The sequence below is a fragment of the Contarinia nasturtii genome, unplaced genomic scaffold, assembly GCF_009176525.2.
Source record: "Contarinia nasturtii isolate CC-2019 unplaced genomic scaffold, AAFC_CNas_1.1 Cnas_scaffold_1037, whole genome shotgun sequence".
Lineage (NCBI taxonomy): Eukaryota > Metazoa > Arthropoda > Insecta > Diptera > Cecidomyiidae > Contarinia > Contarinia nasturtii.
The window spans coordinates 6,826,743-6,850,398 of record NW_022198383.1 but is presented as its reverse complement, the minus strand read 5'-3'; the positions used below and the strand labels follow the sequence as shown (position 1 = coordinate 6,850,398).

The 23,656-nt window shown below is 34.9% G+C and overlaps 1 protein-coding gene across 1 annotated transcript in view; it reads left to right on the top strand.

The window, feature by feature from the left end:
- The window catches only part of LOC116344542, a 26,043-nt gene continuing 2,387 nt past the window's right edge, over positions 1–23,656 (top strand). The window contains exon 1 of the mRNA XM_031773151.1: positions 1–853. Within this exon, the coding sequence (XP_031629011.1) occupies positions 754–853 (100 nt within the window). The 5' untranslated portion in view covers positions 1–753. The remainder of the gene's footprint in view (positions 854–23,656) is intronic.

Here is a 23,656-nt window from a genome sequence, read left to right as displayed (position 1 = left end):
TGCGCGCGGTGAGCACGTTCGTTGAAAGTGAATAACCGAGTCAGATCAATTCTGAACGGCGAACGGTAAACACGTTGTGTGTTGCACGATCATCGGCGTAGTCGATAAACAGCTGTTTTATTTCGTTCGAAAAACTGCACCCCAAGTGGAATTGTAATTTACACTTGTGCTACGCGTTTGTTTTGAGACCAACCAAAATAATAATATTATGTGCATTTTGTATTTCACATACAAGTACAGTGGAAAATTGTTGTATTTTACTGTTGCATTCGAAACGAAGTAATCTTGTTAATTGATAACAGCCGACGAACTGAAGTCGCCGAACAAGATTCGGATGAATGATTTCCGTTTAACCTGTTACTGGAAATTAAACAACGATTAAACGAATAGAGCGAAGAAAAAAACACGCCAGAGACATTAATTATTGCTTTAAAAGTGCCATTCGTGAACGAACTGTTGATTTTTTTTTAATCTTAATTTTCGCCTAAAAAAGAAGGTTTTCGCAGTTTCGTCACAAAATTTAACGGTATCGAAATTGTGAACGCGCTGCATCTTGTTTTTATGTTCAGTGTATCGTGTAACAATAAATCACTTTTAAAATACAAAAAACGCGGCAAATATTTTCAACCAGACAAAAAGCAAAACACAAGCTAAAAGATAGAAAGAGAAAGACACACAGAGTAAAAAGATCGGAAATATTCATCGTTAATAATTTTTCTTGGCTTGATATTTGTTTTTATTAATGTCAGTAGCATGAAGTTAACAGTGAAACTTGTGTTGTTGGTCACCTTGTTCTGTTTCGGCGTGCATGGAATACCGACCGAACCATCGAAATTTGCTAGCAAAAAAAGCGGTAAGTGCAACTTCACAATTCATCATACAATTGCGTACAAATCATCATTGGCTGTTCAGGCGAAGTGTGGCTTTTTGGTTTCGCTCTCTCGATTGTCGTGTGACGATTGTCAACAATATTTCGCGGTAGTGCTGTTGAGTGGCTGAGAAACTACATCAATTAGTGTAATAGCTGCACAAAATGTAAAAAACAAACCGGCAACGAACCGTTTCAAATCTAATCAATGTCAACTGGTCGACAATTCAAAAGTAATTTGCAACAAGTTGACAAACCGAAAAACCAAAACAAGCTTTCATTATGTCAATTTGTGTATCGTTTGTTGGCAAGAAATGACTTTTGCTGACACACCGAATGCCGTTCACTGGCCAAATCATTCAAATACAATCGCGACTGCATAAAACTATTCATAACAGTTTTTAAATGTGCACGCGGCTGATTGAAATAAAAATTCAAAAATTCTGTCAACATAAAAATTTAATGTGTCAATTTGGCCGAAAAGCTCAAGACACACGAGAGAATAAGTGCTTGCCACATGTATCATGAATCATGTACCAATGAATTGTCATTTTTATCGTCTCGAAAAAATCTAAGTCACCCATAAGTGTATTGTGCCATAATGAAAATGGTTTTGAAAGTGGAAGGAAATCTGAAAAATCATTACTATTCTAAGCAGCATTTTGGTCTTTGACGAATTACAACAATTGATCGATCGCGTAATGTAAATATTGAGCGAAAAGTGTGTGTGTGCGCTTGTGTGTGGCGTAAATATCAATTGTTTGCTATAAAAGCTAGATATTTCTTCATACGCATTTTTTTGTTTTCATTCCACGCTTCAATTGGCTTCTAAACTTAATGCCAGAAAACATAATCAATACCAACCAATACCAGACTGTTTGAACGTTTTTTCGATATTTTAACGAAATACGATTTTGTTTAACATTTCCACCGTAATTCTTCGAACTTTATATTACCAATTCGAACCGCCATGGTTTTGAAATTGTTAAATTGCTGTACATTCATTTCAAAATTATGTACTATTACATATTTGAAACAACGAAATTATCAATGGTAAAGGTGAATCAAGCAAAAAAAATCGCTTTTCGTAGGGAGTTTTACCACAATTTCATATGATTTTCTGTTTGATAAACAATTAATACGATTTAATTTTGGAATTAGCAGCCATTGGTTTGGGCGATTATTATAGAGGAAAAATATTTTCATGATTTACGGGTTTTTCTTTTGCTTTGGTATCACAATTGGAGTCCAATTTTCAAAGTTGCAATTACTTAAGTGCACAAATTCCATTTACTTCAATTGTTTGAAGGAAAAAAAACCTACACAGAGCTTGAAAATTGAAGATCCATTCTCTTGAACTTTTGTTCAAATGGAGCGGGAGTATACTCTACAAGCATCAAGCACTATTTGTACTCTTTACCTTTGTGGGAAGTAAAACAATACTGTCTTTCGATGTTGAAATATGAAAAATGTTATCGGATGAATATCAAAATGCTACAAAATCGTGGCTAATTAATTTTTATTGTCGATGCCACAGAATCGATACACTCATTCACAGTGCGGCTCGATGTTGATCGAATTTTTTCTCTGGCATTGCGATCAATATGCTTGTTTGGCATAAATGCACTCTTGCAATATACATTTATTGTATAGGTAATTTAAATGCAGACCTTTAAACAAAACCCCAATAAAGTATATATGGATGTGCGCGCTATTCGATAGATAAACTCTTTTGGTTTTGCTTTATCACATTCATTTTGCAACATTCAATAAATGTATGACTTTAATTGAATGTTGTGTAGGAAATTGAGGTGTTATTTTCAAGAATAGTGTCGCGAAATTATTTTAAATACAAATAAAAAAATTGTTTACTGATTACAAACCACGAAGTGTGAACTTTGTTTTTCGTGGGTACAAAATTATCGTTTGTTGCCCCGACATATTCTCGTGCCATTAAATGTACACAATGACAAAACATTCGTTCTTCTAATTTGTTATTTTTGCTCGAATCAACTTTGAAGTCACGAAGCAATGTCAATATCCGAATTCCGCCAGCAAAAGAATTGGATAAACTCACCGAGAATCCATTAGATTTGTGATTTGTCTTTATTAAATTCCAGAGGAAGTGTAATTTACCTTCAAAGCCAACGGCATTAAGAAAAATGGGCGAACTAATCATAGAGCGCATACACCGAAAAACGCACTCACATCGAAAAATACCTCTTAGCCATGCTGAAAACAACACGCTTCAGTTTTTTTCTTCTGGTTAAGGTGAAGACTCATTATATCGTTATGAATCAACGTTTGGTGGAAGGTTCTCTGTGACGTGCAACGTTTTTTTTTTACTTTGAACGCTCTATACACAAGCTACTAATTAATATTTCCACCATTGAAAATGATGAAATCTCACGCAAATCGGAAAACATCATCTAATGCCAGTCGAAACATACAAATTGAAAAGTATTTATCGAAAGAATAGATCGTCCGAACGAAATCATTGTGTGTAAATATGTGATTACCTTCAACCAGATTCTAAGGCTATAAATTGAAATAACAAAACGATAATTCAAAATAAGATGTTCGTCTTTTTATGTGAACATTTGAAGAGATCTTGTTTGTGTATACACCGATATATACAAAAAATAACGTACACATCGTGCTGACCCACATATGGCGATAGCGCGTCGCAAAACGTGCATATCAACCGAAAACAATTGTGTTCAGTGTACACATCATGGATGTCATTGAATTCGGTATATTCACGTAATTCTTTTAAAGTTTCCCATGTTGCGACTGCATACATGACAATAAGTGAATGAATGAATCTTCTGTGTTGAATTGGCTATTCATTTGTTTACTTTTTTATTCAACGACAAAAACCGAAATTATTTTGATATGTAAGACATGTGGCTCGATGATGAAATCTCACACACAAAGTACATCGGAAACAATTAAGTATCTGGTTAACAAGCGTTTGTAAGCGCACACAAGACAAAAGAGCTCACACACAGAAGACAAAAAAAGTACGTTGAAGAACAAGTTAACAAGTTATTGATGCTATCGTATTTATTTTATTAACGCTCATCGCACGTAAAGTTGCAGCAGAGTGCTGTGCGAGCTTGGTACGATGTGTTTGGGGCGAGAGAAAAAGAAAACCAAATAGACAAAAAAATTGAGAAAAGAAAATGACGAAAAAAAGAAACATTATTTAAATTTAAAGCAGAAACATACACCAAGAAAAATGTATGCAAACCTCGTGCCATATTCATATCGTTTACTGTGTGTTTAATTAAAAGGTCTTTTAATGGCCAATGAGTGGCTTTTTGCGGACGGAAAAACGATGCGAAACCGTCGCGAATCAATAAATTTGCACCGTCTTTCGCTTCTCACACAGAAAGTGCAAAATGTTTACCCATAAAAGTGCCATTGATAATTATAATGATTATGAAGTTAATTGAAATGCAGCGTTTGGGGTCACTGTGGTTGCTTTTTAAGAAAAAAAAACATAGAGCCTACATGCTGTAATAAATATACGGTAAAGTGTTGTCTTTAAGAATGTTGAATTCTCGCTGCACGCTCGCTTTTTATATTTCTTATTCGCTTAGTGCTTCATTAGCATCCAACAATAAAAAGACAATTTTGAATCTTAAGAGTGCTATGACATCTGAATGAAAACAATGGCAAAATATATGCAAAAATTGCGTGTGCGACATCGAAGTTTGTGTGAGAGGTTATTGTTCACGCATGGATAGTTGGATTAAAAAAAATGTGAGAAACATATTAAATTCAAGTTGAAGTGAATGGAAAGCAATGCAACAATGAAAACGAATAATGCAACGGTTTACGCCCGCCATTTAATTTGAAAGTTCCAGGCAAATTCTTAAAGTGTAGCTCGTTAAACATTTGCTATTATTTGTTTGTTTGTTTTTTTCTATTTCAGCAACAATTTGTTTGGGTTTATAACAAGACGGCCAAAAGGCAAAAAAAAATGAATTCGATTTCAGGTGGAAATGATCTATAGTGCGCACTCAGTTGGAACATAAATTGTATCCATTCACCAGAATAAATCACAACTTTTTCTCTCAAGCAAAACCATTTCATTATTTTCTCAAGTGTATTTGTCATTGAGTTTTTACTGCGAAAATTGAACATGTTTCAAATTCACCTAACTGAGCCCAGTCACATTGAATGACACATGAACGACAACAACGAGTCACAATCACAGGAAAAATATATATAATGAAATTATTGCGTTACGTTCATATTTATCTTTCTTTCGCATGAAACGAATGCATTTTTTTTTTATTCGGACAAACTGATCGAGATAAAGATCAAAACGGAAAAAATAAGCGATTCATAAATTCTGAAATCAAAACGGCACATCAAAAATAAAAAAACAAGAAAAAAGCGTCTTAGCAAAAAAAACGCCGGTGCATGTGAATCAGCCACCAACACCACCACCGCGTGCTCACACTGAGAAAACATGAAATCGAATCGCTCAATGTGTTGATCGGCAGCAAAAATAACAAACGATCGATTTGCAGAATGCATTGAAAAAAGCAGTGAGACAGTAACCAAAAACATTCGGAAAATTGAACAAATCTCGGTACAAAATCAACAAATCGTTAAAAGCAATTGCAGCACCAACAACAACAAACACTCCTCAAATACACCAAAAATTGATTTTAAGATTTAAATGAAATACGAAAGCCTTCCAATTCGTATGCCGTTCCTTTTCTATTTTTTTGTGTTCACATTCGCATCGGACGTCGCCGAGGTAAAGAGTGCGCAACAGCAAAAGAGGCACGCTATTCTACTCTTTTTATTTTTTCCGCTCCCTCTCAAAGAGAACCATAAATAAAAATCTAATGGAAATTAATGTACTCAAATCGACTCAAATTTAGGTGGTGTGTACGAATTATATTTATTCGATTATAATAATGTACAAAGATTTTTCAAAAACCGTCGTGCACACTGACAGAAAAGTGAAAAAAGAACACGGTGTACAACTGATTTGCGCAAAACCATGCAAACATGGGCTAAATATCACATGTATGTGACATATGCTGCTCTCCGTGCCCGCTAAGGTGAACATGAACTATACACGCTCGTTTCTATTCTGTGTCTTTTGTTATTAGCGAGATTTGTTTTTTTTTACCGTAAGATCGATTATGGCCAATGTTTGCCTTTTCAACAAATGGCTCTTAATTCGAATTTCGGATTGGTTGGCATTTTTTCGCCGTTCCTTTGACTTTCAAATCAAACGGAATTTTGTAGTTGTTTTTTTTTACAGGAAAAATTTAAAAGTCAACATGTTCGACAAACACTGTATGTCAATCGAGTGCAGCAAACTGTGAGCGCGCTCGCGCTCAGTTGAGCCAGAAATCCGAAGGCGATATACACCAGCTAGCTTCCTTACTTAATGTTCTATATATTTTGTACACTTGGTGAATTTCGTTCGTTTTTCCATAATTCAAATGTTTGGCTTAAAAGAAATAACCTTGCTTTCGAATTTGTAATTTTTTGGCTATGTTGTCAACAATGTGAATGAGAAACTTCAACGAAAAGTGTAAACGATGAAAAACCCACCTTTCAAATGCTATATTACAAGCCCGAAATGAATAATTTCGCAGTTATCGCCAAAATATGGCGTTGCGAAATTAGAATCAGACCGGTTTTTTTTCTATCCTTTTCGAGGTGGAAGCGAAACATAAAATTTTGTCATAAATCCAAAACGCCAACGAACAATTTTCAACGCAAAACAAATCGAACAAATGGTAACAGCAGCGGCTATGACGACAAAAAGAACGCAACTTTTTTTTAGATCAATTAATCAAAACGACTTGTTACACATTAAATTGACATGATAGCAATTAGAGAACATTGTACAGAGCAAAGGAACGACGTAAAAAATTTGTTTCACTTCATTATCAATCGGGATTAATTTGCATGATTTGACTTCGATTGCCCACTCAACATATTTCTTTTTAATTCGATTAAACTCCATTCGCTTCGTTTACATATTAGATAATGCACAGTAAATTAAAGGTAACTAGAAACGCACGAATTATCGTTGGTTTTCAATGCCAAGGGCCGTCTTTCTTTATTATGAAATCCAAACAATTGAATAAATGACAATAAATTAATAATAATAAAAGTGTTACACGCCAACCCACAACAAACAATCGAATTGGCAATTGAGGTGGTGGTGAAATGGTTCGTAATATAAAAACAATTTCAAGTGCAAAACCATAAATTCTGTCGCCAGTAGCCAAACAAATATTGATCATCGAATTGATTGTTACGAAAAATGCAAGTAATGTGATCAAATTGCCAGCCCAAAAACCTTGACAATTGATATATTATTTCATGAGGCAGTTTTTTATTCATTGTTCGAACGGTTTCGCGCGCATGTTGAATTTAAATCAATTTGAATTTTTAAAATTACTGGAAAAAAAGTCAATCGTGTAAATCAAAACATCGCATCGACTGAATTCAATAAAAAGGTATAATAAATAACGTTCGTTCATTTTATAAATTGAGATTTTGTTTCTCATGTGAACACACCTTCTGTTTTAGAACATTTTTTTTGCCTAATTAAAATTCAATGTTCACGCATTCGGTTGGAGAAAAGCGAATGCATTATTACAGACGGAGAATATGCCGTCTACAATTGCAAAGAATGGCAGAAATGTTCTGATTGCGGTAATAAATTCATATGTTATAAATTGAGTCGCGAGAACAGCAGACAAAATGAAAGAAAAAGCAAATAATTTAATTAATGTAAAACGATTGGTGGCGTGTTCCGCCACAAAAACAACACATTCTTGCCATTTCTACCATAGTGTGACAATGTACTGCCGCCATTGGCATCGATTCGTTGCAGGGCAATAGTCGACATAAAAGCTGTGCAGTAGCGACATACACGCGACAACAGCGTATTCCATTCGCAGTTCATGTCAATTGTAAAATGCAAATTGAAAATTGTCGCAGCGCGCATTCTATGTTTATGCATTCACAATCTAACCGTATTGCAATGAATGCATATTGTTCGAGAGCGTAATACCAGTAATTCAATGTTCTGCACATGATCGTTTGATTGTAGAGAGTCGCGGCGTCTAGTCATAGATTAATGACAATTTCATTGTGCATTAATTTAACAAATAATCCAATAAATAAATTAGTCTCTTTGTTGCGTCAAATAAGGTGCTTTGATATGTCTTTGACCGCGCATTCAATTGAATCGCCAAACCAATTTGACTCGTTCAGTTCGAGTTTTTGTTGTTGTTGAAAAATATTCTTACGTATCAACGGCGATCGTTGTTCAGTCAATCAACCGTCTTTCTTTTGACTTTACGTCATCGCTCAGCCGAGTAATAACAGACCAGTCGTGACACGGTTTACTTGCTTCAAGACTATTAATTAATAAATTATCGCTATGCTGTCGAGGAAATACTGAACATATCCACAAAAGTAATTCGATGTTATCGCAAAAATTCAAATCAGAAACACATTGTAATGTCAACGGTGTTGAAGAAAAAAAGTGCTTATGTTGACATCAAAGTAGTTGCCACACTTCAATTCAATCTATAGAATTATCACCCACTTCCTACTTGTGATCGTTGTGGCTGTCACACATTGCTTCTTTCCAACCGGCAACCATTTCCCATTGCAAATAAATATTTAATTTACATCTATTGTTTTTGGTTGTGAGAGTGCGACAGCCACATAAACAACACAGTACGACGAAATGTTTATACAATTATCTTGTCTTTGATGAAGTGAAGTATGAATGTGAATCGCGGGACGCGTGATTGCAGTGCCATTGGCATCGGCTGCTTTGATTAATGACACTTATCATTAATTAATATCAACGGATTGTCAAATCCGTGCGCAACCGCACTGAACACTACAACATATTTCATTTGATGAATGAGCATAAACACTCAAGAAAATCTACCCAAGATCGTTTTTTTCTCTCTGTCGTTTGTTAAAACTTAACACGAAAAATTTCTCATTAATTCCAATCAAAAATTATATAATTTTCATTTCTCGGTTTACCGAACTTTCCAATTGCCAAGCATAATTTTGTTTTTGTTTCGTGATTTTTTTCTGCTTGCCATGGGTTTTGTTTAGTAAATATGACGCTAAAAATTAACACTCGCATTTCAATCAATATACACATATATCGGTTGGTTGAACGACAACATATTGAGTTCTAGATTTATTACCTCATGCCAATTACTCGACCGCAGTTGTTCAATCTCGATTTCCAGTGAAATCATTGTTACGTTTTGATACGATCATAATCATTTTTTTTCGTCTTTTGTTGTTGTTGTGGCTTTTGTTTCTATTCAAACGAGAACACACAATTTGAATATTCGATTCGCAAGCATAATTGTTGATTTTCAATGCAACATTGCACATGAAATTATTTAAAAAAATAATGAGAGTTTTTCGTTTGAGAAAGTGATTACATAGAACCTTTACGTAGTTGAAAGAAATTTTACCGTGGTATTGTCTTATGGAATTTCTTGAAATTGCAACGAAACATTGGTATGAATATGATCGCATATTAGGAAAGGTTTTTGTGGGCTTGGTTCACTCACGTTTTGTTTTTTCTTGTCTCAAGGCAAAGATTTGTATCTATGATCAAAACCAATTATCTTCATTGTGCATGAAGGTGTGGGCGTTTTTTTACAATCTATTAATAGCATTGCTAAAAGGAGTAATAAAAATGCGAAACATGTGATAATTATGCGATTTGTTCTATCGTTATATCATTTCGCATGATTATTTTATTGTTTCACACTCCCGCCTTCATCAAATGTGACACGACGAGCTTACCATAAAATCACTGACACAATGAGTTACATTTGCCGAAATCCAGTCAAAATCGACATAATTGTGTGACAAAGAAATATGTGTAGAACAAAGCAAAAATTGCTGTTCTCATTTGATTCCATAATATCTGTTGAAGACTCGCACAAACAGACAAATAAAAACGTGTACTGTTTTCCGCACGACGATGACTTATTTGATTTTAATTGTTGTAAATGGGTGGTGAGCGAAATACGACAAGAAATAACGGTGTTCGGTTGACGCATTGACGGTTGAGTTCAAGGATCTTGATTTTCTGCTATTGTTACTGTGTGTGATGGTGAGATTTTCACTTTTAAAATACATATATTACTGAACATTATGCTGATTCATCGAAATGATCTCGCTCAATGCCTTTTTCAAACATTGCCTTACCATAATAATTCATTTCACATTCATGTTGTGCTATATGTACGTCACAATTGTCTTTTGATGTGCGTTTCACGTATGAGAGACAACTCCCATACAGTACCACATAGAAAAGCCAAACCAATCTAACGCTTACAAAGTGTAAATTGCGCGTCATTTGCACATATAATTTAACACTTTTTTGCGTGCACAAAACAAATCCCGTCATTGCGGAACACACATAATATTAGTTGCATTTGATTAGCGTACATTTACACAGCATCTCATCTAAACGCACTGCGACCCAATGTTTACAAACAAAACAATAGCACCAATAATTCATCCAGAAACGTTTTCCAGTCACAGTGCTGTTATTTTTTTTCTTCTTTCTTTCTTCTTGTTGTTTGTCTGTCGTTTGTAGTATTATAATTTAGTGTCTGTGGTTAAAATGAGCAATTTGGTGTGTGCAAACAATCATGTAATCGTCGGCATTTGACATTATGTAATGTTTGTGCAGATGAAGAAAAAAATCAACTGAATAAGAGTGTTCTGGCATGCGGATTGCCATAAATGAATGCGATACAAATTACAAGAAGAAATCAAGAAGAGAAAACACAATAAAAGACTCTCTCGCACGCGTACACTGGGAAATGATTTTCATTGCAGCACAAATACGCTCTTTCACACACAATGGCTTTGCATCGTGCATAGGCTTTGCTTTAATAATGTACGGCGAAAAAAAAACAGTTCAATGTGTGTTTTGCCTTTTTTTCGTCATCTTTCTTCGAAATTGAACGCATTACGATGGATGCGAACATGAAAGACCAACAAAAACGGGCATATTTAAATGGCAAACCGTTTCGAATCATGTATGCGATCAGTACTGGTCATTTTTGCCAACAGAGAGAGAGAGAGAGAGAGAGAGAGAGATAGAGAGAGCGAGAAAGAAGGAAAGAGAGATGTTATTGGAAACCCGTTGTCCGTTTTAACTTATCTCACGTAAATCGTATTCAACCCATGGTTTTCAAAAATGTAATTTATTTGCCGTCATTTCGAATCGGAGCAGATTTTCGCCCAAAAACATTTACGCACATTTCTCTGAAAAACTGTCGGCAAAATGCAATTTACGCTTTTTTTCTGTTGTGAAAGTTCCTGGTTCAATTGGTTTCAGTGAGAAAATTTATGCACAACAATAAAGAAATCGGCAACACTTCTGGATTACGACTTCTGTATTACTTAATAAATTCTCTTTCATGAGGTGTCATATACAAATGTTGTAAATCATTCGACGTTTGATTTTCAAAACATTATTCCGCCCACTTTTCTAAAGAAATTCAATTACCAAACTTCAATCGAAATCCAGTAAAAAAAATATATTGATTTGCCATAAAACTATTGCTTATAATGCGGCTCGATGCCAACAAATTTTGATATTCCATTGGAAATGTTGTTTGAAATTTCGATTAATAACCGATCATTATCAGTAAATACCATTTCGCGAACCAATATCTACTCATTTTCTTTGCTCGCTGTCATACCATTAGTAAATCGACTGTAAAAACGACTTCGACAAAATTGAAGTGCGGCGTGAGATCCTACCGGCAGACCCGTCATATTTCTGATTCGATTTATTTGTTGTTTATCGTAATAATATAATTCACAATATGAAATGCGAACATTTTATCACAAGCCTGAATCGAAATTGCAACGCTGGAGAAATGGGTGCGAGTAAATAGATATTTACCATGGTGCATGCCACTGATATAATGATATGGCAATATACGGGGTAAAATAACTTGTAATTGACCAACTACAAGCAATATCCCAGACGAACTTCTGGTTCATTTTCGCCGTGGATAGTGTTTATAGCAATAGGAAGCATTAAAGCCCGATAACATATGTATTTTCATCCATAAAATGAACGCTTCAAGTCTTCACATACTAGTTTGCGATTTCATTTTGGGATATGTTTGCATCGCGATCGATACTTTTTTCATTCTTCTTCTTCTTTAGTTCGAAATTGCCTCATTCGAGAGACCATATAAAATATTTATATATGCCGTCAATAACATGTAAATTAATACTAATAACTATTTTCATTTTATTGCCTCGAATCTGTGTAGATTATGTGATAGTTTGCTGTTTGTAGTTCTGGCATGCAAACACAAGCCATAAGCCGTTTCGGCATCACAATTTACCTTTCTCCATTTTTATTGCTGCCATCATCATCTTGACTCTGTCTCACTCATTGCTTAAAAATCTCACAAGTTTTGTTACAACAATCAAAAAGCGAGCCTATTTGCTCTACGCATATAAAATGGTTTGTATGTGCCTAATTCGATACGATCATCATACGGTTTTTTTTCTTCTTCTTCGTCTTTGTTGTCGATTATGTAAGACAAATCATAAATTTTCGCGCAGCCAACAATTAAAATTTGCCATAAGCGAGATATATGCGATTTGGTTTGTTTTTTATCGTAATTTGTGCCACATTTTATGTCTAAAACCTCTATCGTTTCATCCAATTATTATTTATTATTGCAATATAATGTTCTACAATGAATTGTTGCTGTTCATAAAGTCAGCCAAGGTCCATGAGAATTTTCCCGTCGTATAAGTCATTAGAGTCACCATGTATTTTCAATATAAATTACTTTTCCGACAATCTTATTTTTAAATTTATAAGGAAACCGCACTCAACCGACACTTATCTCTATTAACACATTTAATAACGATTTAGCGGTAGACGAAGTATGACTCGCACAGTTTGGTCTGATGCGATTTCGATTGTCTGCCGCTGTGTGGTGATTTTCATTCAAACGATTCTAAAAACACGCGATATTACGAGTATTCGTTGAAAATCACCTTAATCTATGGAAATTTATCAAACGGCACACACACACATACATCATCTTTTAAATTGAAACACATCTAAACTAAGAAATATGCATGAAACATTCACAATGTTGCAAATGCAGAATAGCAATTAATATGACATATACGAGCGTCGAGCATACATGAGAATCTCTCGGTGAAATACAAGTCTGCATTCCAGCATATTCGCGTAATGTGTGCTCGCGGATTAATAAATTAACGAAAAGCGACAGACGTGCAACAAGCGGGACAAAATGATGACAGCTTGATAAATGATGGCTGTGTATGTTTGTGCACAGATTAAGTTATTTTACGACATTTACAGGATTTTAATTTATTCATCACGATTCATCATTATCGCAATGATCAAAACGAACATCGGAAATGTGCATCTGGTTTTTATTTCTTACATGCATCTTCAGATCCATCCAGGCCATTCAAGTTTGCTTTCAATTTTCGTAGTCTTGAAATTGTCCATGAACGACTTTTGCTTCGTTCAAACGGCTCTTGTGATCTATTGATCTTGAAATGTGTCTTGCTTATTGTTTCATCTTAAGAATTGTAGCAAAGTTTCAAACCCCAAAACAAAGAAACACGGCGTGCTCAAATGTCGGGACCTTGGTGGTCGCCAGTTAATTTATCTCGTTTTTATTGTTGATACACTTTATCTGTTCAATTGGTTTTTGTTTATTTGTCGTTAAAATTAAATGAGAAAAAACAACCATCTCTACGTATATTATTTGGTCGTCAAGTGCCTGATCAAAAAAGATTAAATAAAAATGAGTTGTTTAGTTTCTTTTTAACCTTCTAAATCGTGAATTTGAAAAAAAAAACGCTTTTTGCGGCGAACACACAAAGAAATATTTTTTTGCTCAATATCGATGTACTTAATTTTGTGATGAAATGTTGAGCAGAAGATGAAAAACACACCGACTCAATGTGATCGCACATTAGAAGTAAAGTGCTTTTTTGTCAGTGAAAAAAAAATCAATGACCATTCATGGCTTAAGTGCTGTTATTTTCGTGAGTAATTGAATCTAGACGAAAAAAACACACTCCATCATGAATGGATAGTGCAGAAAATTACAATGTTAGGCGATTGATTGGGTGCTAATTTGACAAATAAATATGGTACACTGCGAAGCCATTGATTCAACGACAGATGTAAATCAACGTTAATATTAATTAACACAACCAATTTATATATGAAATTGACGGCTCATATCTACCGTGTCTTTTTTTTTCTGCCATAGCATTCTCTACTTATTGAGATATTACCTTCAATTTGACTGCATTTATAACCTATAAACGTCCATTACATCGTTGATTTAGTTCGATATTTGCATGAAGCACTTTTTTGCGTTTAACACACGACCTTTTACTTACAATGTTTTTTTTTCAACGTCAATAATTTATTGACGATATTTACGCGCTAATCTATGTTATCATTCAACTTTGAATGAACAGATTACCCACTAATAAGACCCAAATTATACGAGCAATCCTTATATGCCGTTTCCATAACAGGAGATTGTTGAAACAATAAAAGATGACAAAAAAAAGATTTGATAAACAAAACCTATATTACATGTTTGCCGATTTTCGTTTTTATTGACATCCAACGATTGTTTAACTAATGATTCGGATCAAAACTGTGTAAAACAATGCATCGAATTGAAGACGAAGAGATATGATTCCAAATGCTCCATTGTATCGCAAATGGACAAAAACACGTAAAATGGCAAAAAAACATAAGACGCCAGGATGACAAGAGTGTTGTAAGAGTTATTATACGCACAAAAACCGCGATGATAACAGCCACGAATAGCAATAAGCTGAAGAAGCGAACAAAAACTGTTTAGACACAACACTGACTCTGTCTCATTCCAATTGGCATGCAAAAATTGAAATGTGTAAATGAAGTAACAGCAATAAAAAATGAATAAAAGCGTATACACGATCTAAAATAAAATGTACCGTTTGCATTTACATAATAAGTGAAAAAGATACACGTTGTGATCGCACGAGCTTCGATACATCGTCGATTTTAAAATACAAACGATGAACTAACAAAAAGGGTCATTGAGTGTCGACAGGGAAACGATGCGGCGCAACGCATATTTTTTTTATTGTTTTCGATACCGTGCGATGGCAATGCGACTTTGTGCGAAAACATAATCCACACACGGCATACGATCACGTAATACGAAACACATGTTAGATTAGTCAGCACATTTGCTACTGCCTATTACTATTTACAATATTCCTCTCACTCTCTTCGATTGACGATCTCTGCACGATTGCATTCTTCTTAGCCTAATAATTCATTCGACGCTTTGATTTATTAGTGTTTTTTTTCCTGCGTTTTGGTTCTTTTTTTATATTTGAGTATTCTTCAACCATAAAATAAACCGCACACATTTCGAAACTGTACGCTTTGAACTCGTAACACATTAAATGATTGATGCGAAATGAGTGACGAAAAAAAACAATCAGAAATAAAATAACACAAGCGAAACGTGTAACATTTACTCTTTGCACTCTTGCACGCAAATACTAATTCAGCCTACTAACCTCATTCAATGAAATGCAATGATTAATTGCCGCTTTTTTTTGTAGACAATTCACTTTTAATTGAATCTTTCAAACGTATCATTGTTTCATTTAAATTGAAATTTTGTTTCGGGCTTAATAAGCATGCGACTCATAATAACATATAGTTGTATATCGCATGATCAATGGAGAAAGGAATATGAATGGAATGTGTTGATCATTATGATCGATAAACGATAATGAAAATTCATTCACATTAGATCGTTAGCATTTTGTATGCTCTTTTGATTGATTTGTTTAAATATGAAAGAGAAATAGGCTACAACATTGTATCTGTAAACACACTGGGAACAAAGTTTACCATTCGCTTTAAATATACATTACAACATAGGCATATTTATTTAATGTTTACGCAGAAAATAAGATTTTTCATTCACATCTTTTTTTTCATGTTGTTTAAATTTTATGAATGAACCCAATGAGACCAAAACAATGCGCATTTTTTCCCAATACACACATTATACGCGGCGACGGCATCATTTTGAAGAAGAAAAAATCATTCCACTCTATGCTCGATTCTGAGAATCTGACGCTTTATTCGACGCCATGCATCTTCGAATTACACAATGCTGATGCAAAACAAACTTTGAATGGTAGAGATGACATACATTGGGCTGTAAAAATAGATATTTTGTTGAGTATACTTTGAAAAAAAAAAAAAAAAAAAAAAAAAAATATTGATTGAGTGATGAGGATGTTTTGTCGAGAGAGCGATGTTTATCTTAATATTGTGTTTCTGCTCTCCGTTGAGAATAAAATGAACGTCGGTTTTAACTCGTAAGAGAAGAAGTACTTTCGAAAATGATTTAATGAGACATCTTAACACAACATCAGTACGCCATTCATTTGGATGAAATGACGTCCACCAAACCAGTAACTTCAAATGCGTGTCGATAAATGCGCAACCTGTTAATATAGTTTACATTGTATGCGCGGCTCACCTCACCCATGATCGATACAAAAATATATCAAAATCCTAATGAAGAAAGCCATAATTAAATAAGGCAATGTTCGTAATGTGATGATGTTCGATGCGCGCCGGCCACGCAAACACATTCACTTTCCCAGCCTAAGCCATTAAACTGGATGACGCGCACAATTAACCAATCCAAATAAAGCAACTACAAAATGCGCAAGAAAAAAAAAACACACACACCACTTGTGAAATTGCATAATTAACGCAATACTCATATCGTCGAAAAATTTTCTATTATACGATTACACAATAATATAACATCGGATAGCCGAAGAGAGAAATTAGTCTGACATGGTATTCATGGGGATTAATAAACACGATACGGTTAGACCAAATGAAAAAAAAAAGAAATATTCGCAAACTACGTTAGATACGGTAGATAACAGCGATTAATAATTGACTCTTCCTGACGCGTCAAACTGGTTTCATTTGACGAGAGAAAGAAGAAACTCAACTCAAACACACTGATCATATCGTTTTTTGCAAATTCACTCGCAACGATTAAATGAAAAACACACAACGTGTGTTTATGTCACATGGAAGCGTATGGTGTCATTTAATTTATCGACTGAATTTGACTCAATGCGGTCATTTTTCAAATTAGATTTGTAATTCAATATCTCTTCTCGCGGGCAGTGCAGAGCGCTTAGCCTCTGCTATGCTTCGGTTCAGTAGCGAAAAATGTTGTTAATATTTCAAATGCAAATGGAGGCAGTCTTTGCATGATTTGCTCTCTTATTTTGTTCGGTTTAAATATTCATTCTCGAAAATGAGATGCAAAGTTATAATTTTCGCACTCGATTGAACTGCCAAGTGCATTAGTGTCACCGTCACGTACAAATGTACAAATCGTAAACGAAATCGCTTGTAATCTGTCCGATGTGCTTGAGGTAAAGAAAAAAAACACGTACAATCTATTCAAGATTTTCAATTGAATTGCAATCGCAGCAATTTTTATGGCCGTGCTCGATTTAATCGTTTCTATTTTAATAAAAACAAAGCATCACATTCAAAATAAACAGCAATATCATTAATATGTGTGAAGGTTGTTAATCTTCGATGCCGGACGTATGTAACGAAGAAAAAAAGAACACCGAAACAATGACGATCGCGCTAGACCAAAACAAAAACACTGATCTACACCAAATAGATATATAGCTAGGGGCCAAGAAGTACCTTTGAAAGACAAACACTTTCACTTTTGTATGGCTGCTGTTTTCGTCTGTTTTACTTTGATCACATCTTCGTTCGTTTGCTTTGTTTTGGTAATGCTTTCTTCCTATCGTTTTCGTTTCGGGCTGTGCGCTTTTTTCGTGAATGACGCTGGACATTGTGATTTAAAGAGAATTGTTGTTGCTGCTTCGTTTCGAGCTATATGTCAGCATAGATCATCTATACGTAAGTGAATCGTATAAATAAAAACAAACGAATACAGGTTCAAACGTTCGAATCTCATTTTAATTTGTTTTTGTTCCGTTGATTTGTGCTTTTTATGAGCGATGCTCGAAAATGTCTCATGAATTATTGGATTATATCATTCGGAAATGTTTTATACTAACGCCAATATATCTTCTTCATAATGAGAAATACATGATGCCATCATTACATTTCTCTTTCAGATTGACGCATAAGCATCGCCGCCAACACAAAATATGTTTCGAATGTGAAATTTGAATCCACATCAGATTATGATGATGTATTGTTTCCAAATTGGTTGAATTTTACCTTCCCGTTACAGTTTTATTGTTTTCTTTATTTAGTTCATTTTGATCGACAGATAAGTCGAATTTTCGACTCACAACATTACATGACGTTATCAAAACTCTGATGAATTGAAATTCGATTATATAAAAAAAATGTTTGTGATATGTGCAATCAAATGGCGGACTCTTCGTGCGTTTTAAATAATTTTTTGTGTGTGTTTTCTGTGTGCAACTCAAAAAACGGGCTCATGAATTGTGATTTCCTATATAGCCCATTTATTCGTATTAAAGAGATTCAATGCGTTGAAATTATATAGTTTCATGCAAACGCGGTTTAATCGAAACATACACACATCGATCGTAATATAGGTATGGATAGCGAGAGGCTACTATGTGCTGCACACACCGAGGACGTTATACAATAGAGAGTAAATTACATGAATTCGCGCATAGGCATATAGTTGCACAAGCGATTCATGTGTGCTTCTCGATCAGGAAGGAAGCTTTGCAATGCTTTAAAAACACACACTTGCAACGGTGCCAATCATTTTCTTTGTTTCATGCTTCAAAATTGGCACACAATCAATTCACAAGCGGCTGATTTTTTGGTTTTTATTTGAGATATTTACTGTATTTTATGCAGCCCCATTTTCTATTGCTTACATTTTAATTTCTTTTATTCATCAAAGCATGCAATATAAACGCTGCATGCTTAACTGAACGTCTCCGATGTGTATGTGCGTGTGGAGAGCTTAAAAGCGAGAAATAGTCTGAACATGGTCAATGTTTATTTCCCTAAATGATCGATTAGGCATGAAACTTGCGTTGAAAACTACATTTAACGATAACATAAATATTTAAATATGCGAATTGGAATTTAACCATCGATTGTCGCGTGTCTTAACTCAACATAACATCTTTAAAGCAAAACTATGACACATATACATATATATAGTTCGCGCACGCCAATGGCGCAATGCACACCAAAATTGATCGCTACAAGCTTGAGGCAAATTCAAAATTATATATTTTGCCAACAATAATAGTAATCGATGCACACGCAAAACGATACAGTAGCCGCTGAATTGGTTTAGAGAGTACCATCGATGGAACTAAATGATAAAATATAATTTATACGAAGCCCAAGAATTCCGATCCGAAAATGAGACGTAATCTATGTATTTTTTGTTCGTTTGAATGGAAAATTATAAAATTAACAAGCACGACATAAAATTAAACGAAATTGCCACTCGCAACTTGTTGCACACCCAATCGACGATAGACAAACGAGTCGAGGCATAACTGAGTAGTACTTAATGATTCAAATGATCACTTGACATCACATTTTCCTATGTTCGTCCAGAGCAGAAAAAACTACACTCTCTACTTTGGCGAAGTGAAAAGTTAACATGTTTGTTTTAGTTAATTGGGAATTATGCAAATAACATACAAACACACACACGATTTTGAGAAAGGAAATGTTTAAATTATTATTTATCAAATTTAATTTTCTTTCGTTACAAAATGTTGAATTAGCCAGTTAAAAAAAATTCCACACACTTTCAACATTCTTTTTGAAACATTCTCTCGATTTGACATACATGTATCAAGGAGCACGGATAGTCGCTCCGCAATATAGAAAGTGTAGACAATTACAATTAAAAGACTATGTTTTATATTGTTGTACATTTGTTGTTAAAATGTGTACAAAGTAATTGATTAGATGTAAAAGTTGAGAAATTACAATCTTTTTAGAGAAGTTGGATTTAAAAAAAAAGTGGTGGCAAAATATCTGGTCAAAGCGAAACAAAAATTTAAACCGAAAACATCCAACTGTGAGACATTTCAAAGAGATCTAATACATTTTAAATAAGAAAAAGGGCACGGTCGCACCGCATTGAATTGTACGAGGGTTGCTCCATAATTTTTTTTAAAAACATATATAACACAGTTGTTTTTTGTCGAAAATGGTTTTATTGTTTTTCAAAATATTCCCCGAGATGATCGATACACTTTTGCATTCGATGAAACCATTTGTCATAGCATTCGTGCCACTCCGAAACTGATATCTCCAAAACGTGTGTTTTGAACGCTTCAACTGCTTCTTCTGGTGTCGAAAATCGTTGACCACGTAGTTTTTTCTTCACGCTTGGGAACAAAAAAAAGTCATTGGGTGCCAGGTCAGGACTGTACGGTGGATGACCCATCAGTTCGATGTTTTGACCGGTCAAAAATCGAGTAGTTTGAAAAGATGTGTGAGAGCTCGCATTATCGTGATGAAGAATTATTTTGCGACGGTGGTTGTTTTTTCTTATTTCACCAAACACTTCGGGCAAACAAATGGTGGTATACCAATCAGAATTGACGGTCTTACGATCCTCTAGTGGAACGGTTGCCACATGACCACTTCTCCCGAAAAAACAGGCGACCATTCGCTTCGAAGTGCTTCTTGCTCGAACAACTTTCGTTGGGTTATCTTCATTTTGGAAGACCCATACAGTCGACTGCTGTTTCGTTTCGGGCTCATAGGCATATATCCACGATTCGTCACCAGTGACGATTTTATTATCGTCTTTTGAAGCACCACGATTGAATTTCTTGAGCATTTCTTTACACCAACTCACACGAGCCATTTTTTGTTCATCGGTCAATTTATGTGGGATCCAACGAGAGCAAATCTTTTTTACGGCTAAATGTTCATGCAAAATTGTATGTATGCTGTGGGATGAAATGCCCAAAGATGCCTCAATCTCACGGTAGGTCACATGACGATCTTCCATAATCAGTTTTCTGACAGCATCGATGTTTTGTGGCACAACAGCCGATTTTGGACGACCTGTATGAAACTCGTCTTTGAGCGAACTACGACCGCAACGGAATTCTCGGTACCAGTTATAAATTGTCTGAAGGGTTGGTGCTTCATTGCCAAAGGCCAAATGAAGTCGATCGAAACACTGTTGTTGAGATAATTTACTTCGAAAATCGTAGTAAATCATTTTACGAAAATCTTCACGTGTAAAATTCATTTTTTTGTTGAGTCGCAGTTTACCAGTCACCATAGCTGGGCAGACTGAAAAATTCAGGGGGGGGATTGGGGGGGTAATTTTCTCAAAAACTCCTAGCAAAATAGGAAAATTTCATCTATGATCCAAAAACCCTAGCAAAATGAGAAAAATTCTATCCAAAATCATGAATTTTGTAAAGGGGTAACGCAAAAATTTGTTGATTTTGTAAAGGGGTAACGCTAAAATTTGATGCCTCAGGAGGGGGTAATCCCCCCCCTCCCCCCCTGTCTGCCCAGCTATGCCAGTCACTGTAAACAATACAAATAGCGTTCGTACGACAAAAGGTTCAGGGCACGAATACATACCAAAACATCAAACTTTACGAATATGACAATGGTTTACATCGGGCAACACTATAAGTACCATTTTAAAAAAAATTATGGAGCAACCTACGTAATTAAATTACTCGACAAAGTTGTAAACGTAATGGTGATAAAGTGCATTGCATTGTGAATATAAATTATGGTCATGCTGACAACCAACATAATCGAAAATTTTCAACAAATTATTCATTCCTACGTGCGATATGTGGTGTCAAGCGATGTTGCAATAAATATATTACCACCAATCTCATCATTCTCCGTTTGTACGCCTATTTTGAAAATAGAACTTGCCATTTGTTGTTCCAGCACTAGAAATGGTTGGGTTGTTTTTTTTTTTTGACAAGATACTGTCGACAGTAGTTGCCAACAATGCATTCATTTGGAGTGTGCTTTATATATGTGTGTTATGACTTGCCTCAAAATCGAAAATCGTGCATAACAATAATCGATTGTATTAAAACGAAATAAATTCAGTGTGAATCACGTTTTGCGCATTGGGTGAGAAGATCAGTTGAATTTGGGTGTGCAATTCGAACTCTTTGTGCAGTCATAAAATGTCGGTATGGAAAATTAAAATATATATGTGCTTTTAATATCGTACCGTTGTGTGCCGTTTGATACGTATGTTGTCACCTTTTGTTTCTATCAAAATGTAATGAATTGTAGTCGCAAAGGCCAAAAGCAAGTGTTGTAACATTTTCTCGGTGCATTTGATATGTGAAATACATTGAGCAATTGAAACGATCAATGAGTGTTGGTTGTGCGCAAATTTGTCTGGTTATTCGGCGTGATTCGGCTTCCAAACGAAAAATTTGCAATTATCCGTGGGTTTATGCGCCACAGAGTAAATTATTGTAACAGTTTACGAATTTTCATGGCATGAAGAAATTTATGAACTCCGTTGTTTTGCTTTATTTGATTTTACGAAACGATCGATATATCACAGTGCGCTTAGCAATTTTGAATCAATGTATTTTGTATGCAAGAGAAAGAGAGAGAGAAACGGCAATCTAAAATATCCAATTTCATTGAATCTTGCACAAGTAAAAAGTGTACGCGGCGCACTGAAAACGATCAATGCGGTTCATAGACCTTGAAATTCACTGAGAGCGAACGCTTTTATTTCAAGTTTAAATGTTATATGATTTACAACATGTACACGCATATTTTTTTTTCCTTTCAACTTCGTTGTCCGTTCTTCGCGCGTCTAAGTAGTTTTGTTTGAAAAAAAAAATACTTATATTATCGTGTGTACAAACAGTGAGTTTTGTCATACACCAAACAAAAAGGGAAAACATACAACTGTCACACTGTCTCATTCGATTGAATTTGATTTTTATTTGACATAGAGCTTCTAGAGGCATTGAATTCAATTTTGTTAGGTGCATATGGAATTTTGTGATGTGTGATTGAAGCGTTGACAATATATATGAGCCACTGCCACATATTATTATTACCAACCGACTGTGAACATTCCAACAGCCAAAAAATCACTCAATCGTGTTTATTTCATATTGTGTAGAAAAACTTCAATGACGAATGTGCACAATGTAATGGAATTCAGTTGAAAATGCACAACACCAATAACCTGAAGCTTGAGCTCGAATGCACTTTTGAGCAATTAAAGTTTCAGCTTTCAGGGCAGTTACCTCTCGACTAAATTCTCACTTTGTTGATTGATTCGAAACAAAAAAGTGCATGATCACGGCATGTTTGTCTCACCCAATGGATTCTTTGCATTTTGAAAATAATTTCTTTTGCCATTTTGCATCGTTTTTCTTGTATAATATCTAAATTGAAAATTTGCTATAATTTCGTTAATCATGCTTAAAATTACCACTTTTCGATTGACTTTTTGATCATAGTATATGCGATTGTCTGAAATCTTTATACAAATCGACGCCAGAAATCTGAAAACAAAAGACTAAACACAACATGCACATTGAAACATTGGATTATTCTTTGAATGGCTTTCACTTTACACATTAATTTTTGCGCTTGAGTGA